This window comes from Geospiza fortis, unplaced genomic scaffold (genome assembly GCF_000277835.1).
Source record: "Geospiza fortis unplaced genomic scaffold, GeoFor_1.0 scaffold112, whole genome shotgun sequence".
Taxonomy (NCBI): Eukaryota; Metazoa; Chordata; class Aves; order Passeriformes; family Thraupidae; genus Geospiza; species Geospiza fortis.
In genome coordinates, this window is record NW_005054298.1 from 8731415 (window position 1) to 8750578 (window position 19164).

The following is a 19164-nucleotide window of genomic DNA, read 5'->3' on the forward strand; positions in this document are numbered from 1 at the left end:
GTAATAACTGTGCTTCTGGAAATGTGACTTACATAAAACTATGCTCTGGGCTACAGCTATTTCTGAGTTGCTGGCTGAGCTTTATAACTCTCTCCAGCTTCTCTTTGGGGACGTGGGAAGAGTCCCACTGACATGCTCCACCTCTGCACCTGAGCTTCAAGTGCCATAAATAATAACAATTAACAACAATGATTTTGTTATTGAACATACATAGAAAAGAAAATTTTAAAGCCATTTAAATCTCCACAAAAACGGTGGTTTGAATTGTGCTTTCTATGCACACAACACACACATTTCCTCTGATCCTCCCAGCAGTGTTATCAATTGCAGCTTTCCCAGGAGAAAGTGTGAGTTGGGAACTAAGTCTAAATATGGAGATGTATGACCTGATCCACATCCTGCTTCTTTTGCTTCTGGTTTTAGTGGAAATTAAAATAGATAGCAACACAACAGTTACCAACTCTGGCTGCAGAAATATCTGGGAAAAGAAAGTTGAAATAATGGGGAATGGTTTTTCTACATGGCATATTATTTCAGTGTTTCAAGTTATTGAACTTCTCATAAGCTCTTTTTTTCCAAAATACCTTTAACACATCTTTCCTGCTGCACAGTAAACATCAGGTGACCAGAGAGAATGTTAGGAAGCTGGGCTTTGAAAGAGTTTTTGGAAAAGCTTTGAAAAATACATATTTAATTTTAAAAGGATATGGCTGCAGAGATTTTACAGGTGTTTTTTAACATCTGAGTCTCTGAGGAATGTATTTGGTCTGAAATAAGTTTTTATTTGTGTGTTTGTCAGAGGCAAAATATACAAAACAGATCCAGTGGACTACAGAGTTCCAATCTACACTGATAAATTCTTACCAGATACAGAGACTGTAAAGTTCCTTACCTGAGGCTTTATGAGTCAGATGTTTATCTGTCTTTACTGTATATCTCTTGAAAAGAAGGGTAATACAAAATAACTGTGAATTAAAGTGTCTCAGTCTATTATGGAGATATATTTTTACTCTTATCTTTTCTGGTCTTTTTTGCCACATTGAGTTACCAACACTTTTTTGCCACATTGAGTTACCAGTCCTAAGGGCAACTAGAGTGTACAGATTGATACTGAAGAAAGAGACAGCAAAAATTCCTAATAATGTGATTCGAATTATTAATTAATAGATTCTGAATTTTGAGTTGTGAATTCAGTCACAGCAGTATGTACTTTATGGGATATAGAGAATATATATTCTCTGTACTTTTTAGAAATAATTTTCAGGGAAAAGATCGCTATTTTCCACAGTCTGTAAAGAAGTGCAAGTCAAATTTCATGGTTAACAGCTATGTCATTCTTTTCTCCCTTCAGATAAATTTCAAGTGATCCTTGGGGTTTTTGCCCTAGTAAACTTTCAGGAAAGTAATTAACTTTAGGTTCCTGAAAGCAAAGATCAATACATTTCTTTTTGTGGAAAAGAGTGAATGTTGTCAGTATGTTAACCTGTAGAATTTGTCTCACTGTGAGCTGCTGACTCAGGTCATTTGGCTGTTCATTGTGACAATGTTATTTAATTACTGGAAGCTTGGGGTTTGTAAGCTACAGAAAACCAATAGTAAGCAGAATTTGGGCCATTGCTTCCATATGCAATACATACTGGATTCTGGTGTAGAAAAAGAACATCTTGAAGGAAGCTGTGTGGAACTCTGTGATTAACAACATCTCTGAATCAATGCTTGCAGTGTTTACTGCAGAAAGATTGCTCCCATGCTGGCAAATTACAAAACTTACAATGTATTTCCTTTTGCTTAGAATTAATATTGTGTCACCAGAATTTAGTAATAATTATGCAACCCCCTAAGGATAAATAGAATAAATAATACTGTTTCTGAGAATGAGAAACAGATTCACCTTTGAATCTGGGTGAAATATAAGGGAGAAGAGAGGAAAGACACCTCTGGAACTGGTTCATTCTCTACTGACTGCCCTGACTTGGGCTTTGTCACTTGGGTCTTTGCTCAGTGAATGTCAAATATTACTGAGTTAGAATAATAGAGTGTTATGTTTCTTCTAAAAGAGGCAGTGGAAAATTGGACCCTTTCATTATTTATCATGCTGCACGCTGTCTGCCATGCCAGAACAATCAGTGGGTAATGTAAGGGTCCTCCTGGCTTGACACAGCCCTGGAGCAGAAGCACTAAGCCAAAAATTTCATCACTTGAACATTTCTCTAGAAAGCTTTGAAACTGCCGTGAACGGATTTAGGCACCCAGTTCCCTTTGAAATTAAAACTTCTTTCAAATTAAGCTTAAAGGGAATTGCTTATTTCAATTACCAAAGCCACTTGCAAAATCTTAAGTGCCTATTAAATAAATGTTTTTGTCGCAACAGACTGTGGAAAAATCAAAGTTCTGCTTGAGATTTTTAAGAGTAAATAAAGATTTGAATGTTTACAAATAAATATTCCTTTTAAAAAAATATATATTACTACTCCACATTTGTAAATATTTTGTTGTCCTTAAGCAGAGGACCAAAATAGAAGGAATTAGCCCAAGACAAGGCAGATTTGTTTGCAAGTCTAGAACTCAGATTTCTTGATCCTCAGTCTCAGGATTAATTTGCATGCAGCATTGAGGATAGTATAGAATTTTTTAAGTGGCATCACAATAGTTTACATAAAACATGAGCTTTCCAAAAGGACTTTTCTTCAAGGACTTTTTTCAAGATTTGCTGATAAAAAAGGAGTATTACAGCAGTTAGATTCTGTTTGTTAAACTTCACTGTGGCTGAACCATGCAACATAACTTTACTATGGTAGGAAGAAACTATCCTACTTATGGCTACTGAGAGAAAAAGAATACTTTAATGCTTTAGAAAATAATGCTCATAAATCTAAGCATTGGATTAAAGTGTTCAGAAAGAAATGCCCAATTTTTTGTAGGGCTAATTCACAGCACTACTTCCAGTAAATATTAAGAAATTGCAATTGTCACCTGTCACAATTATTGTTACGAAAACCTGACAGGATATCCCGGATTCCCTCCTCTGAGTAACACTTCTTAAACCCACTGTTCTCATATCCAAACCACATACATTGGAGGGCTGGCCCAGCATAGAGTTTGATTGCACAAATGTAAGTTCTTCTACTCAGTTAAAAATAAAGTTGCATCAAAGAAAACAATTTTTCTACACACCTGCAAGTTATTTAGCAGTATTTGGTAGCTTCTGATAGAAATTTTTTATATATGCTCCTGTATAGAGCATTTGATTTCATGTCAAACACATTTTTTGCTAGGTAGCTGTATGATAATACAGGTGTAAGACAGGTAGCTGTATTCTCTTGCTGATGGTTATTAATAAATGTCATCGCTGGCACTGTCCAGATCAAATCCACCAGAAGGTTTCACTGTCACCTTCCCAGATCTGAATTTTTAACATTATTGGTACTTGAATGCATGTTAAGCAGTGACATCTCTGGAACAATGCACCATTAAAGTAAATATGCTACACAGGACGCCTTATTATGTTAATATATTCTTGTCCATAGTAGGGAGAATTCTAAGTGTTAATCACCATGGAAAGATTATGAGTCAGTGGCCAAGTGATTGGCATGCAGTTCTGTTATTTACTCTTCAATAAACAATCTTGTCAGAGAATCCAAGTCTGCAAGCACCATTTTAAGAAAATGTAATTAAAGCATTAAGCTTGATGTGTCCAATTTAGTTAGTATGTCATTAAATCAGTAAACACTTCAGGTTTTCTATTGATTTCTGTTCTATGAAAATAATACGAAACATGGCTTAGATGAATATGAAATGTTTCAAAATCTTCATTTCATGACAGATTGTTTTGCCCTAAGTGTCAAACGTGCCATTTTCTAAGGGAAGAACTCAATTACTAAGGAAGTTACTGTTCTGGTCAGAGATGTTCTTTTAATTGCAGAAGTGTGGGCACTGGGTAGCAGCTGTGCTCTGTGGCTGCTGCTGACCTCTTTGGTGGCTGGGATAGTCTGGGATGCTCTTGAGGGTCAATGAGGCTGTCCAAGCCAGTTCCCTCAGTCCCATTCATTTCCCAGAAGGCTCATGCTGCTCTGCTCCTGGCTGTTGTGAGATCCAAGACATTTTCTGCACAGTGAGTGCAAGTACTTAGTGTGTTGGAACAATATGAATTACAATGTCAGAGAAGCCTCTAACCAAACTTTTCAAGGAAAAATTAATCTTTTTTCCTAAGCTGAAAATTCCACTCTTAGTACAGGTAAATCAAACTGCCATTAGCTGTTTCTAAGACCTAAATAGGATTTCTCTGGAACTCTAAATTATGAAAGGTGCTGCCTTCATTCCTGAGGCTCAAGGGTCCAAAGGTGCATAGCTGTGCCACAAGGCCTGACAGCCAAGCTGGGCTGAGGTAAACAGGCAATGCAGGATTTAACCTGGTGACTCTGAAGGTTGGTTTCTTCAAATCTGTTACTTTAGTATAAAATGAGCAATGGAGAAACACTAATTTGTTGTCCAAATCCCTTCTCCTGAGTGCTCAGTTCAGCAGTGTTTCTCTAATGCTGGGCATGCATTTTGAATCTCTGCCAAGTTACTCTACAGTTCTCATTGTACTGACTTTTTCTGGGTTAATATTGGCACAGAACAGTATTTTCCACGTGTATTTCATGGAGTCCATCCTACATATCTGTACGTTGACAGAAGAAGACAGAAATGTTTATTGCTGTCTTACAGAGAGAAAAATGAATAGTTTTTGCAATGTGGCCTTGAACTGAAGAGGTGTCCTGCTTCCTTAATTTACAGTTAAGTCGTTGGCTAGAAATTGCACATCTGAGGCATATAATGGAAGCATTAAGTTTCTTCTCTATAAAACAGGGAACTACATCCATTGGCTTAATTAATGTCCAAAAGCATATAGCACCTAGCTTTTCCCACTGAAACCATTTGGAGCTCTTGAATGTCCAGACGACCTGGCAGTGTTTTCCTATGGAACAGACTGGGTAGCAGGGTAGTAACCTACCTTAGACTCCTGTCCCTACACACTTGGGCACAGCCTTTTAGTGTTTGATTGTAGATGTTCTCCAGGACATAAAAAAGGTGAAATTTGAACTTATACTTAACAAACTAACCTTGCTGACTTGTTCCCAGCAGAGCTCTTAGAGCATTTTACATGGCCTGGGTTGTTTGTGAGCTCTGTTTGATACTGGATCTCTTCTGCACTGCTCAGAGTTGCTTTAATTGTAGAAGTTGCTCAAGAATGGTGCTACTAAACTGCTATGGAATTGTTTATTCCTTCAGCTGAGCTGTTTGCAAATACTGAGTTATTTTCAGTGTACCAGATTGTATTATTGAAGCTCTGAGTGTGGTGGTATATCCTAGCTCTTTCGTGACTGCAAAAGTGAGTATTTCCTGGGTTTTATTTTTGTTTTCAGAAGGCAGAGGCTGTATATTTCTCAATTAGAGGACAATCTCTGCATGATTTAGAAACTAAATATGGGATGTTGCAACAAAATGACAGTTGTTTTTAATGAAAAAAAATAAAAGCTTTAAAAAACTGTTATGAAGCACACAAACTCAAGTAATTGACTTGCCTGGAATTAAGTTTTCTAATTTCTACTTGTCATCGAATTTAAGCCAGAGTTGCTTTCTGGTTTATTGTGTTTAGATACTAAACAGTTATTTGGAAATACTATGAGAAATTTGCTCTCTGTCTGACATGTAATGAAATGAAACTGTTTAAACTTCCGAACCTTGATGAAGTTTTCAAGCTACTGAAAACTGTGTGTTCAGTGCACTGTTAATCATTTTCTTCTCTTGCAATTAGCACAGGTTCATGAATGTATGAATAAACTTTCTGCTTGTAGCCATCATTTTTCTCCTGTTTCATCTTGTCTATGCTAAAATCTGTAATGAGTTTTTGTACCATCAACTAGGTCTGTGCCAGAAGCAAGGACAAAACAGAATAATTGACTACTTTGAACGCAAGGCCAAGTGTTTCCTTTTTTTCTCTACTTCTAGCTCTCAGTCACTCCACACTTTCTGGCAAAGCAGGCATTGGTGAAGGTTGACAGAGAGCAGTCACTTTTGATTCAAACCCGGATATCTACCCCCAGAAGGGTCTGAAGGAGGTTACACTGGGATCCATGTACATGGGGGAGAGAGAGACCTCATGATCTCACATCCCACAAGCCTGAAGGATCCAAGTGAGATGGGGAAGAAGGAGCAGATACTTGAATCTGGGCTTTCCATAAATTTTCCATAAATATTCTTCTTACCGTGGTGTCTGACACATTACAGACATGACTTCTTTTTTCAGTTTCTCTTGAACTCTGAAAATGCTGAAAAAAACCCCAATTTAGTTCAAGATGAAACCTTGACGTGTTTTGCATGAGGGTAAAATGGTTTTTTTACGTGCTTGTAGTATGAGGGTATGTCATTAGCCCTTCTTCTCTCCAGAGCTAAAATGAGGCTGTTCCACAAGCAGACAGACAGGGATAGGTCTTGTTCCTTATGCTAATGGAGTTAGGTATTAACTGTACTTGTTTACCAGGTGCTGAAATCCATCACTACAGAAGACATGCACATAAATTTAGGCATGTCCCTCAGGGAAGACAGTAGGAATTATGGATTGGTTGGAAATACTATCTTGAGTACTGATGTTTTTTTCAGATCCTAAGAGTTTTCCTTCATGCTTTATGAAAGCAAGTTGTGCAGAGAGCCATTTCAGGGGAGGGCTATTCCTATTTTTAGTAAAATTCCAAAAAAGGGAAGCAAAAAAGAAAGAGGGAGGCTTCTGAGCATATCTGCTCTCACGACTGCACCATCAGGGAAAGGAAGAGCACAACCAAATGTCTGGCAGCTACCAGCCTGGGTGCGTTTTTTCCCCTTTTTGCTTTATGTCTCCCCACTCAAAAACAAGCTCTGTAAGAGGCAAACCTGCCTTGTAATGTTTATGTTGTTTCTAGAAGGCAGATTCATTTAAGGGGGAAATATTAGTCCTTTTACTTCCAGGCTGATTTTCAGCATTGGCCTGTTTCAATGTAAATACCAAAAGAAAGACAAACCATCTTTAAGAAAAAAAAAATGCATCAGAAGCAGACTTGACCTAACATTTCCAAGAGGCTCAAATATTTTAATGAAAACAATCATTTGACCTTGTCAACTTTGAGTAATCTTACTAGATTTTTTTTTTACTAACTGTCTCCAGCAGCCTTTGAAAAAAATAAGTTGCATTTCAAAGCGATGCATAAGATGAGCTGATATTTTTAAGGAAGATCTAAGAACAGTGGGGTGTACACTATTAGGCAAAGAAGCCAGCTACATAGAGCCAGAGACCTGTCCTTGTACTCATCCCCTTCCACCCTGCCCCAGCCTTTCATTTCTGCTCAGGGATATTTGTGTCTGCAAAACAGGATATTCAGCCAGACCTTCCAGCAACCCTTGGCAATCTGCATGGTTTGATGAAGTCCAGTGACAGTTCAGTGAATATAATGTCCTGGTGGGTAAAAACTAAAATTTAAACCAAAAAAATTGTACCTACATATAAAAAGCAGTGCTCTAGCTGAATGAAGTGATGAGTTCATGTTCTTTGCTTCGCTGCTATGGAAATCTTCACTGAGATGAGAGTCTTTTAAACTGGCTTAAGCATAGTTGTTCCAGTATGCATGCACCTTGCCTATTAACTAAGGTACTGCAGCTAATACACAGTGTTGGCAAAGAGGGGATCTTTGAGTGAAAATCATGCTGGATTCCGGAATTTGCTTTTCTCCTTTTTCTGAAAAATAGCAACAGTATCTGCAGCCCGAGATGGCACTTGACAGATGGTGCTTTTTCTTCATCCTTGTTGCTCTTTGTTCATATCAGGCTTAATGGAGTGTGGAAGCAATCAAATTCCTGTCATTGTAGCTTTTATTAAAAGCCATTGCAGCTCTGAGGAAAGACCCAAGAGCTATTTCATTTCAGTTTAGAGAAAAGCAGAGAGTCTGATGTTGAATACAGCATGCGCACAAACAAAAATGTTTACATGTTTCTAAACCATGTTGAGTTGAGTTTACATGGGGTTATGCCTCTAATGAGCAACTAATGGGCTATTTCCATTAATAGGGATGTTTAAGGGCAGATGAGAGGCCACACTCTGTGGACCTTCCAGCTGGCACCTGATCATATACATAGTTTCATCCACATAATATAGCTCCAACCTGAAATAAGAGTTTCAGCTCAGGGTGTGACCACACCACGACAAAGAGGAAAGCTGCTCTGAAAACACCACTTGCTGCCTTGGCTTGTACAACTCGGGCAGGAAAGAGGCTGTAGAAATACATTTGCTGTCACCACAGCAGCCAGGGTGCATGTCACTCTGTTGGTGGCCCAAAAAGTAATGTGTCCCTTTCATGAGTAGCTGTGCTCTTCGAAGGCCTCAGTTTAAAGAGGGCTAAGTCCCCATGGAAGATGTGGCAGGACAGATATCTTGCTTACAGCCTGGTAGTCCAGTAATACAAGGATAAACACCTCACAAGTACTCATCTAAACCTTTAACTAGATCTGTTGGGCTGGCACTTGTTAAAGAAAGGCTTCTTTGGGAAATCGCCAACTATTCTTTTTTGTCTCAGCCATAAGTATTGTGAGAACATCCTACCTCTCCATTTTTGTGCTTCTGGTTGCTACAAAATCAATAAATTCAGAGCATATAAAAGCCAAGCATACTTTTAGGGAAAATTACTAAAAATTGGAAAGAAGGTGGAAAAAACTTTTCTGTATTCACTGCATAAATTTTTTCAGAATGAACTGAATAAGCACTGCTGTTGACAGCTAAGCCATTAGATATTTTTTAAGTAGTTTGGTCTTTTCACATCCTATACCACATCACCTTCTATCTCCAGTTACTCTGAAAATCAATCTGTCTGTTGTTTGAGCTATAGCATTAGACTCCCACAGTGGTTTTGCAACTCATGGCTCCTGAGTTTCATGGAGCACCACGATATGTTCCAGGGTATCATGCACAGCTTGTAGTTTGTTGCAGCCAAAAGGCTTAAAATCAAAAAACTGGTTTTATTGGTCTGGTGAAATTGGGGGATATTTTGCTGCTCAGTGTCCTTCTAATTTGAAATAACTAAATAAAGAAAAAAAAAAAGAATGGACCAAAAAATTCAAAACTTTTGCATCTGTTATGACTGTCACCAGGTCACCAGGCACCTCTGTATAGTCTGCCAGATACTCAAAAGCACTTAGCACATGCTGCTTCCGTCAGAGGCAACAACATCTTAAAAACCAGACTACTTCAATCAGGCTGCCTAGTTGAGCATAAGAAAATAAGAAATGTTCTTTTACAGCAGAGGCCATTCTCTGACCAGGATGCTTAGAATAGCAGGCAAAAAGAGAGTGCTGTAAAAGGAATGAACTCCTTCACTTCTGGAATTCAGTGGTTTGAAGGCATCCAGACTGTTGCATTTAATGGCCACCACTATACATAACTCCTGTGAATTTCTCCTTTTGAACCTGTTTATGTTTCTATATTGTAAAACATTACTTGTTTGTGAAGGTAGGTTATGAATGTTGTATTTAACTTGGCATTTCTTTCATGCCTGCTGTCTGGTAATTCAACTGGGTGGCCTCTAGTTCTTGTTTTCTGAAAAATAGTTAATAGCCATTTTCTACCTAGGTCTTCTCTATTGTTCTTCTACTTGCCCTGCACAATTTGTAGAACATTGTCTTCCAAAAATTTATGGATCCAGATTTCAAGTTCTAAGCCATATTTTTGCAGCTATGACATTTGCTTTTGAGAATATAGCAAAAAGTTATCCCTGCTTAAGGAAGAGGATGAGGCAAAGGGGTGGTACTAATACTTACTTTTGGTATATATCTGTTTCTTTGTGAGCTCACAAGGGGTATGAGAAGCAGCACATGGTGTTAACTACTCCACTTTTAACTGAGATCATTCAGCATTGGTTATGCTGGAAATCTGAGCAGAAATTCAGTATGAGATGGGTCTTGGCCCAGTATTTTCACCTGTTAAACTGCTGTAAGGAATGGATGATGACAGATTGTGGGAGAAGTGTAGAAGATTTCTTTGATTCTTTTAAAAGTTCCACCTTCAACTCCGAATATTCTGAGGATTATCCAGGATAATAAAAGTGGTTTTTAAAGGTATTTTTAATTCTTTACTTTAATATGCTGTAAGAACATATTTCATTTTCAAGTGCCAACAAAGGATTGCTATGGATGTTTGTGGTTAGTCTGGTTCCTTGCAGAGCTCACCTTTGAATTCACATGTTTTTTTGTTTGTTTGTTTTTAACTAGGTGAAGCAACAGTGAAGAAGAAACCAGCTCCAAAGACTCCTCCAAAAGCAGGTAATTTGTTGCATGTGTCACCCACATTTACCAGTGCAGCTGTTTGCCTACTAAGTTTGTTTGCATGTGTGATCAAATGGTAGGTAAGTCCAACTTGTTAACACTGTACTAAGAATTAAATCATGAGAATCCAAAGAAGTTACTCTCAGATGGACTATAGCAAGATCCTACCAAGTGTCAGTAGTGTGTAACTTATGCCCTTTTGCATATCACAACAAACCTTGGCTTTCTGTGAAAGATTTTTTCCTGTGTATCACAGAATCCTCTACATGAGTAGGTACCACAGAAAAGGTGATAGATTCTACTCTTGCTAATCACTGGCATTATGGTAACCTGTTAGTGTGTTTGCAGTCTCTGAGGCAAAGCTATCTATATTTAAAGTTACAAGGAAATTTCCCCTATAGGAACCTCTTTTCTGTGTCTTAAAACTTCACCAGACCTTTAAACTGTTCGACCTGCTTTCTAAGCCAGATATACAACTCAGCCTAGCTTCCTTCAGATATTTTCAAAACAAAACCACTTTTAAAAGGTCAAGTCTAGAGTGGAGGGAACCCACTTTTTTGAAAAGCAGAAGAAAGCACTTTTTTCATGCCCAGTAGCACTGTGCTTTGTAAAGGATGTTACGTTTGGCAGTGAGGTCATTGTAATATTAGGGAATGCCTCTCACCATTTCTGTCAATATCTCCTCAAGTCTGCCCCCTTCCCCTCCAACACACACACAAAAGAATAATTTTTTTATCATGCTGCTTTTATTAGCAACAGTATAGGTTTCACCCTGGAGTTGGCCAGCTTCTGATATTTCTGGCCTCTGTGCTTAGCAGCTACCAGGGGTCTGACAGTCAGCAGCACAGCTGAGAGCCAGGAAGGAGCACTGTTAGCAGGAGATGTTCTGCCATCTATTGATACTCAGGCAGTGAGAGGGAACAGAAGGAGGAATGCCTGGTTCATGAACAGAGGGGAATGAATGGGACTGCAAGGTTTAAAAGAAGCACTGTAATACAAAAAAGATCCATCATTGCTCATGGCAAAATTTATTGTGATGGAGAAAGACATCAATTTCTTTCCTTGTCTCTCATGTTGTTTCTGTGCCACATAATGTTTAACTGGCTGCTAAGATAACTATAGGCAGATCTTGAGTCTTAAATTTTCTAAATTCTGTTGATGAATCAGGGAGCAGCTTTGCAGACCCCCTCAGCACATGCTAATTGATAAGAAGGTAGCTGGAGCCATTCTTCAAATATGCAAAGTTCAAAAGAAAAAGAAGATTTTCTGAAAAACCCACAACAAAATTTCATAAACTGTATATTTGGAATTGGTGGTAGGTGCCAATGTTTTGTCTTTTGGATGTCTGTACCTTGGTCTTGCATGAGCAAACTTTAGATGGGTAAATTGCTATTGCTTCACTCCCCTAGAATTACCAAATCCACAGAATTTTTTTCATTGCAAGCAACAAGTAACTGCTAATCTGGATTTCAAATGCTGCTCTGAAACAGTTGAGCTGAGAAATGTATGTGTTTGAATTTTAAGAAAACTTAGGGTCATTTAAAGGGTTATTGAATTTATGTTGTTTTTTCCCTTCAGCTGCTCCTCCTCAGATTACTCAGTTCCCAGAAGACAGAAAAGTCCGTGCAGGTGAATCAGTGGAATTGTTTGCCAAGGTGGTGGGAACAGCACCCATAACTTGCACCTGGATGAAATTCCGTAAGCAGGTAAATTGTTTTCTGGTCTCTTTTAACAACCTCTGAAAAAGCAGAGCTGGAAAGGAACACCAATGGCTATCTCCCATTTTTCCATCTCCCTTCCTGAGGAACTGGCAAAGTCCATCTTGTTCCTGCAGATGTTCTCCTCACCTCTACTGAAAACATTTCACTGATGGAGATTTCACAAGCTCCACTGGCAAATTATTGCAGTGTTTATATAGCTATAGTGCTAGAATTTTTTTCCTAATGCCAAACCTAAATCATTCTTGCTACAGTTTAGACCCTTTGCTGCCTGTCCCCTCCTGTAACAAATAATAGTTTCTTTGTGAAAAGTCTTAGACCATGAATTAAAGGATAAGTGATGAGAAAGATACAGTTATCTGAAAAGTATCTGTCACAGGGGACATTTCTCTCCTTTGAAAATGACCTCTTCTTTGTTGATGCTGGGTCTAAAGTTATGTCAGAGGGGCAAAATACCATATAAAAAACTTGAGTGAATTGTTTTGCAACACAAATGTCACCATACAGGGCACAACAAAAATCCATGCCATGAGTGCTCTCACTCCCTAGTTTTAAAGTTCCTTCTACTTGAATTAATATCTTTAAACTATATCACATGTTCATAAGGGCAGTGTCTAAAGACAGTTGTTTTAATAAAGCTATTTAAAATCACTTTAAATCAAATAACACAATATGCAAGTTCAGACTGGAAGATGAAGTGTCACGCTAGGACAGAGCAAATATAAATATCTGCTGTAGCTGCTGTTCTGTTTATTTCGTTCTGAACTTGTCATGCACTCTATAGAACACAAATAAAAACATCTCCTCCTAGAAGGAAGTTTAGACTCTAAATCCAGACATGTCAGCATTTAATTGAAAGAATTCAAAACAGTTTGTTGGTGCAAAGGGTATTCCAGAGTCCATCCTTGCTAACTCCAAATGACCTCTTACTTTAGGGGAAAGGGTAGGTTTTTTCCTGAACTCTTATATTTCCTTAAAATTCTTTAGTTTCAAGACTGGAGTTAACCACTGCTTTCCACAAAAAATAGGTCTCAGAAGTTTCATTGACATTCAGTGTTTGATTTTGTTAAGCTCCATCTTAACGTAAATGTGCCCCTCAAAACTGAGTTTCTGGTTTGTGCAGAATTCTGAGTTCATTGTTGAATACAACAATCCTATTTACCTAGATTTTAAGGCCTTTTTTATAAGCAAGGTCTATGTGATAACAGGGACTAGCAGCTCCTTATGCCCATATCAGATCCATAACCTGTGATTCAAGATATTTTCTCCTTTGTAAAGTGCTATTTTTACCATCTTTATACTTTCTTCTGTACTTTATACTTTCTTCTTCTCCACTATGAGACAAAGTATTGAAAAATCGTACATTTAAAATGACAATTTTTTAAAGATTATTCATTCTGGTGAATGAGGTACAAAAGAAAAAAATCTTCAGGAAGGGTACCAAACACTGTAGGACAACAAGTGAGGGCAGCAGTCTCTCATTTATTAATTTAAAAGGGGAGCCACTTACTGTGTCCTGTGCTGCACCATAATTTTGCTTTATTTTTTTTTTTTTGCTTACACTTCACCACATATTGTTTTACCCTTGGATTTCTTCCTTTTCTGTAACTGTGGTTGATTTCAACTCTGTTCCATTCCCAGTCCTAAAAGTGAAAACCAGCCAAGTGTTTTGACAGTTTACTGGGAGTTATATGTAGTTGTTATTTGAGCTGATCCAGCATTTGGTGAGCTGTGATTTCAGCCCTGCTCCTGTTTGCTGCAGCTTCCTCTCCATGTTTCTTCCTCACATCCCCTCAGGTGCAGGAGAGCCACAGTGGCCTCTCTCAGTGGCCTCTCTGTCTCTTTTGGGTATTCCAAAAGAGTATCTTTTGCTTGTAGAAAGGGAATGTCATGAATCTGTGACCAATACTGTTGTATGCCATGGCACTGCAGTGGAGGGGTTCTGGAACTGTGCTGAGCTAAAGAGGAGAAAGCCTTGGGAAGCCTCTTCATCAGCTGAGTCCATCACTGAACATTGCCAGCTGTTGAAGCTTCTCAACTACAACCAGTGAATTTCTTTCCCAAAGATCCAACCCATGTTCCCCACAACCACTGCAAACCACTGAGCATCCTTTCAGGGCTGTCTCTGCATCCTTTCAGGGCTGTCTCTGCATCCTTTCAAGGATTTCTTTGCATCCTTTCAGGGCTGTCTCTGCATCCTTTCAAGGATTTCTCTGCATCCCTTCAGGGCTTTCTCTGTATCCTTTCTGGGCTTTCTCTGAATAATGCAGATCTAGTTCTACTATCATCCCTTGACTAATTTTAATGAAGCATAAAGGAACAGTTTAGAATCTCAGAAGTATGTTGGCAAGGTGGAACAACTTTCACTAGAGTTTAACCCTACATAATCCCATTTGCTAACTTTCTATTTGAGTTATTGTAGGAAAATCTTTCTAAAGTTACTTTTTGGGCAGATAGCAGTGCGTGTGTTTTGCCTCAGCTGAGGAAAGAGCGGGGAAAATCCTGTTCTTAAACTTTTGATTTCTTCTTCTCTGAATATATGGGACAAGATAAGGCAAACTAGATGGCCTTCATTTTTAATTAAATTCTGAGAATGGCTTGGAAGAGTCACTTATCAAAGAAGGAAGTGGTGGGAGGAAGAAGGGCATTGACATTATGTTGTCTGTTTCATAAGAACACAGTGTACAGCTTCTGTAATTTCAGGGTAGCATTATGAGGTTTTTAAAGAACTGTCATGTCTCAAGCTAATGCTAATTAAAATCTAAGTCACCTTGGCCATTTATGCTATGATAGCTCTTTTTCAATTAAAAACTGGTTTATAATATGCCTATGGTATTCAGCAGAGATTTAGATTTTTGCTTCTCCAGAAAAGTAAAATGTTATGGGAAAGCTCAATATGCTCTTTGAATGTCTCTCTGTAGAGCTGTAGTGTTGTATCTCCATTTCATACAGCATTGTCCTGTATTGTTCAAACCCAAAAAGCTGCTACCCTGGTTTGTGTGGAAGTGCAGAATGAACCTGGTTAATAGAGGGCAGCACTGGATGGTCTGCACGCTGGGCTTCTGAGGGGGGTGGCAAATGAACTAAGGCTAAACCCTTGTTCCACTGTGGTTTCTCTAAGATATGTGAGACCAAACGTTGCTCTTCTGACAATTGCACAGTTTGCACTTTCAGCCTGTGAAAGAGAAGTTAAAAAGTGACACACCTGTTCCTTAGTGGGGTTCCAGCAACACCACTGTTCCCTGTGGCCTTTGCAGGACTGGAGCCCTCATAATGTTCCACTGCATTTCTAGATTATTTTTGTGGATTACACAGTTTATCAGCTGGACATACTTCTGTAATAGAGTTATCTGCAAATAACACTCATATGATAACAGTGTATTGTGCTTTGAGGTCTTTCAGATACAAAGAAATCTATCACATAATTTTTCTTTTAATTTGGCAGATTCAAGAAAATGAATATATTAAAATTGAGAATGCTGAAAACAGCAGCAAGCTAACAATATCATCAACAAAGCAGGAACACTGCGGATGTTACACCCTAGTTGTAGAGAACAAACTTGGCAGCAGACAAGCACAAGTCAACCTTACAGTTGTTGGTAAGTCCCAATTAATATTTTATTTATATACTTATTCTTCAGATATCAGTCTACATTTGAATTTTATATAATGATATGCAACAGGTTAAATAAATAATCAGTTAAATTAAGAAGACTGAAATAAGAACTAGTATTTTAAAACAATGGATAGTGACATTGTAATAAGGACTATAAGTAAGATCAGTAGGGCTATACTGTGTTTATTTGGAAAAAATCCTAATTCTATGGTGATGAAGGTATAAAATAGATAAAATAGCTCATGCTTAAAAAGAAATCCCCCCACAAGATAAAAACGGCTCATGTCTCCATTTAAAATTCCTGCCATGGTCCATTGTTTCAAGGGACAGAAAGCAGTGAATAAACAGAATCAGTTTTGAATATGGAACCCTTCATCTGTGGGCTTTTACACAGGTATCTTAAAGCTTCAACAGCTTTGTCAGGTGACACTCCCAGGCCATCAGCTTTGTTGCAGAGACTCTGGACAGCTGCACAGATGCGCAGACTGGCAGACAGCTGCAGTTTATTTGCAGATAAAGCTGCAGCCTAGTGAGGATCAGCCAAAATCTAGATCTGTGACATCTGGCTCTGAAAGGGCTAATTGAACCCACCTTGGTGTGGATGCTTCAGGGAAATCCAGGGAAGTTCTACAAGCCAAGATGTGATTTGGCTAAAACATCAGTCTGTGGGATGGGTCTGCTTCTGGGCTCTGTTACCTGCAGAGGGCTTACCACATAAGGTGGTGCCCTGACAGCTACAAGGGTGTGAGCAAGGCAAGAAATGTGGGTCTAAGGGCAAAGATGAATGTCTGACTCCAGTGAAACCAATGGCAAAATACCTTTAACCCAAGTGGGACTGGAGATTCATTCCAGCAACCCAGTGAATACCATACGAGGTTTAATGAGTACAATCACACTCACAGGTACAATATCCACTGAAGCAGACTGAATGTGACTCAGTTGCATGTTGCTCTACATATTGTCATTAGAGGCTTCCTGATTATTTAAATTAATTCCTTTAATCCAGTCTGTGGCTTTAAGTGCAGTTAAAAGATAACTGGATGAATGAGTATAAATATCAAGCGAATTCCAGCAACATGCCAGAGAATTCAAGAACAGAAGAAAATAGAATCAGTATTTTTCCCACGATGCATAGATAAATTGCACTACCCCTTCCAACAGTGGGTTGTACAGGTCAGAAGTACAGCTAGGTTAAAAACTAACACCACTGGTCTTTGAATAAACATATACATTGCTCTGGGTGTAGGTTTTGGCTGCAAAACCCCAACACAGCTGATTAGCAGCTGAAAGAATGGCAGGAGATTAATAGATCTTTATATTTCCCTCCTTTTCCCTCTTTCCTAGGCAACTGCTGCAGGCAGATAATTGTAGCAGGTTATTGGGCAAGAAGGATTTTTTTAGCTGCACAAGGCCGACAATTCCTATTATCTTGTTACTGTGTGAGCCTTGACTCATTATTATATAAGTCACTGGTTTATATCCTTTGGAGCTAATTGGTTTGAAAGTCTTTGAATTCTATAGCCTTATAAAGCTACATCTCAGCCTCCTGCTCTGCTCTTCCCTAAGAAATGTGCCAGAGAACCGTGGGATTCCCAGAGATGCTTTTGGGAGAGTTGGGTGAAGAATCCTTACAATGTGCAGGAGTTTGCCATGTGTTTTGGCTGATGACAAGTTCTCTGTTTCCAACTAAAAAGAATAAATTCCATCTTGTACAATTGCCAAGCTCTTCAGTGAGACATCTCGCTGATGTCAGCACTGCTGAAGGCGTGACAAGGCCTCCTAGCTTGCTGCACATGCATTTTAAGGCCAGACTCTTCCATCTGGGCACTCAAAAATGTGGGAAAAGGGAGCAAAAATGTCTTCTTTATAGGAAGGGGGTTAGAATCTCACTATGAGATAAAATCCTTCACGCTGTTTGCACCTTTAAAGGTGTCAAATGTTCACTGAAGTTGGAAGGTACTTTTCTCTAAAGCCTGTCAGTCAAAATAGGGAAGCTGTGTATCTCTGAATATGCAAAACCTGGTACTTCTGAGCCTACCAAAGCTCATCCTTAGTCCGAAATTCCTGCCTGTCCATTGTCTCTGCACCATCCCAACTACTGGGAAGAAACTTGCTCTCCCTGCCCTGACCTCACTTTCATAACAAGCATTGGTGGAGAAAGTCCTGGTGCTAGAGATCAGCTCTGTTTGCCTCAGCCCTTTATAATAAAGCTCTAAATTCTGTGTGAGCTGCCTCCCTGTAAGTTTACTGAGAAAAGGCACATCCATGTGTGTGTGTTGTGTGCTCAAAGCGCTGCTGCCTGACCACACTGCACAGCTGAGCCTTGAATGTGTTGAAACTGCAAACACAGAACATTTGCTTTCTGGAGGAGCATGTCTGAGCAGACCCAGAGCTGCATTTCTTAAAGGGCTAAGAGGCTTGGCTCTTCTGAATTTTAGCAAATCAAAGACATTTTTTAAAATATAAAATGAAATTAATATGGAAATAAAGATGTATTTAATTTATTATTATTACCTCATTAATATTAATAAATATTACCTCTTTTAATTTATTATTACCTCTTACAACCATGTAGGTTTCAAAGGCTTCATGCTGATGGGCATGATGGGCAAGTGAAAGACTCCAATAAACATTTCTCAAATTAAATTTGGACTGTAACGCATGTCAAGGAGCAGGTTGCCCAGCAAAGTTGTGCAGTCTCCAACCCTGGAGGTATTCAAGTTCAGACTGAATAAGCATCTGAACAATCTGGTCTGACCTTATAGCTGATCCTGCTTTGAACAGAACATCTAAAGATCTTCCTGAGGATATTTAAGACTATCCTACATCGTGGTTTTATACTTGCAGTTGTCAAAGACCTTTCTTCTCAAAAAAATAACATTATTGACTTAAACTCCAATCAGAGGACAAAGGATTGAGCTTGTCTGCCAGAATTCAAATCAGAAATGATCCTGCTATGATTTAAACTCTGAGTCCTAGATTGCAAACTCTATCTAAGTACAATTTCTAGAAATTATTTTTAATAATGACATTTAGGGAAACAAAGATACTTTGCATTCCTTTGAATTTAGCTCCCAAAGTCTTAAATTTAACTGTCAGACTCAGGCCTCAACTACAGTCTTAATCAAACTGTGCAAGGGTTCTGACACCTAAAGCATTTAAATAATTTATGATTTGATGCTGTTTTTGGGTCATGGGAAAGGATGCTCTTGAAAGAAGCCCAGCTTCATCCTATGGGGTTTTATTTCCTTTAATGAAATAAAAATGAAAAAAATGTCCATTACATTCAGCCTTCAGTGTGAGCTGTGTGCAGTCCACACAGCAAATGCACTGATACATAAACAAGTTAGAGGAGACTTTTTAAATAATGGTGTGGTACTGAGCACAGAGCCCTCAGCCACAAGGACTGAGCCTTGTGATTCATTGTGTAACTTTGTACAAGCACTAATAATACTGGGAGACCTGCAGGTCTGTGAGACATCCAAGTTAAGCAGTATCTTCTTTTAA

The 19164-nt window shown here is 38.7% G+C and overlaps 1 protein-coding gene across 3 annotated transcripts in view; it reads left to right on the forward strand.

Annotated features, from left to right (window-relative positions):
* Positions 1-19164, forward strand: part of MYLK (myosin light chain kinase) — a 194324-nt gene that overhangs the window by 136593 nt on the left and 38567 nt on the right. For all 3 annotated transcript variants that reach the window (XM_014306826.2, XM_031056337.1, XM_031056340.1), the window contains 3 exons: positions 10270-10320; positions 11902-12029; positions 15487-15640. In XM_014306826.2, coding sequence (XP_014162301.1) covers positions 10270-10320; positions 11902-12029; positions 15487-15640 — 333 coding nt within the window. The remainder of the gene's footprint in view (positions 1-10269; positions 10321-11901; positions 12030-15486; positions 15641-19164) is intronic.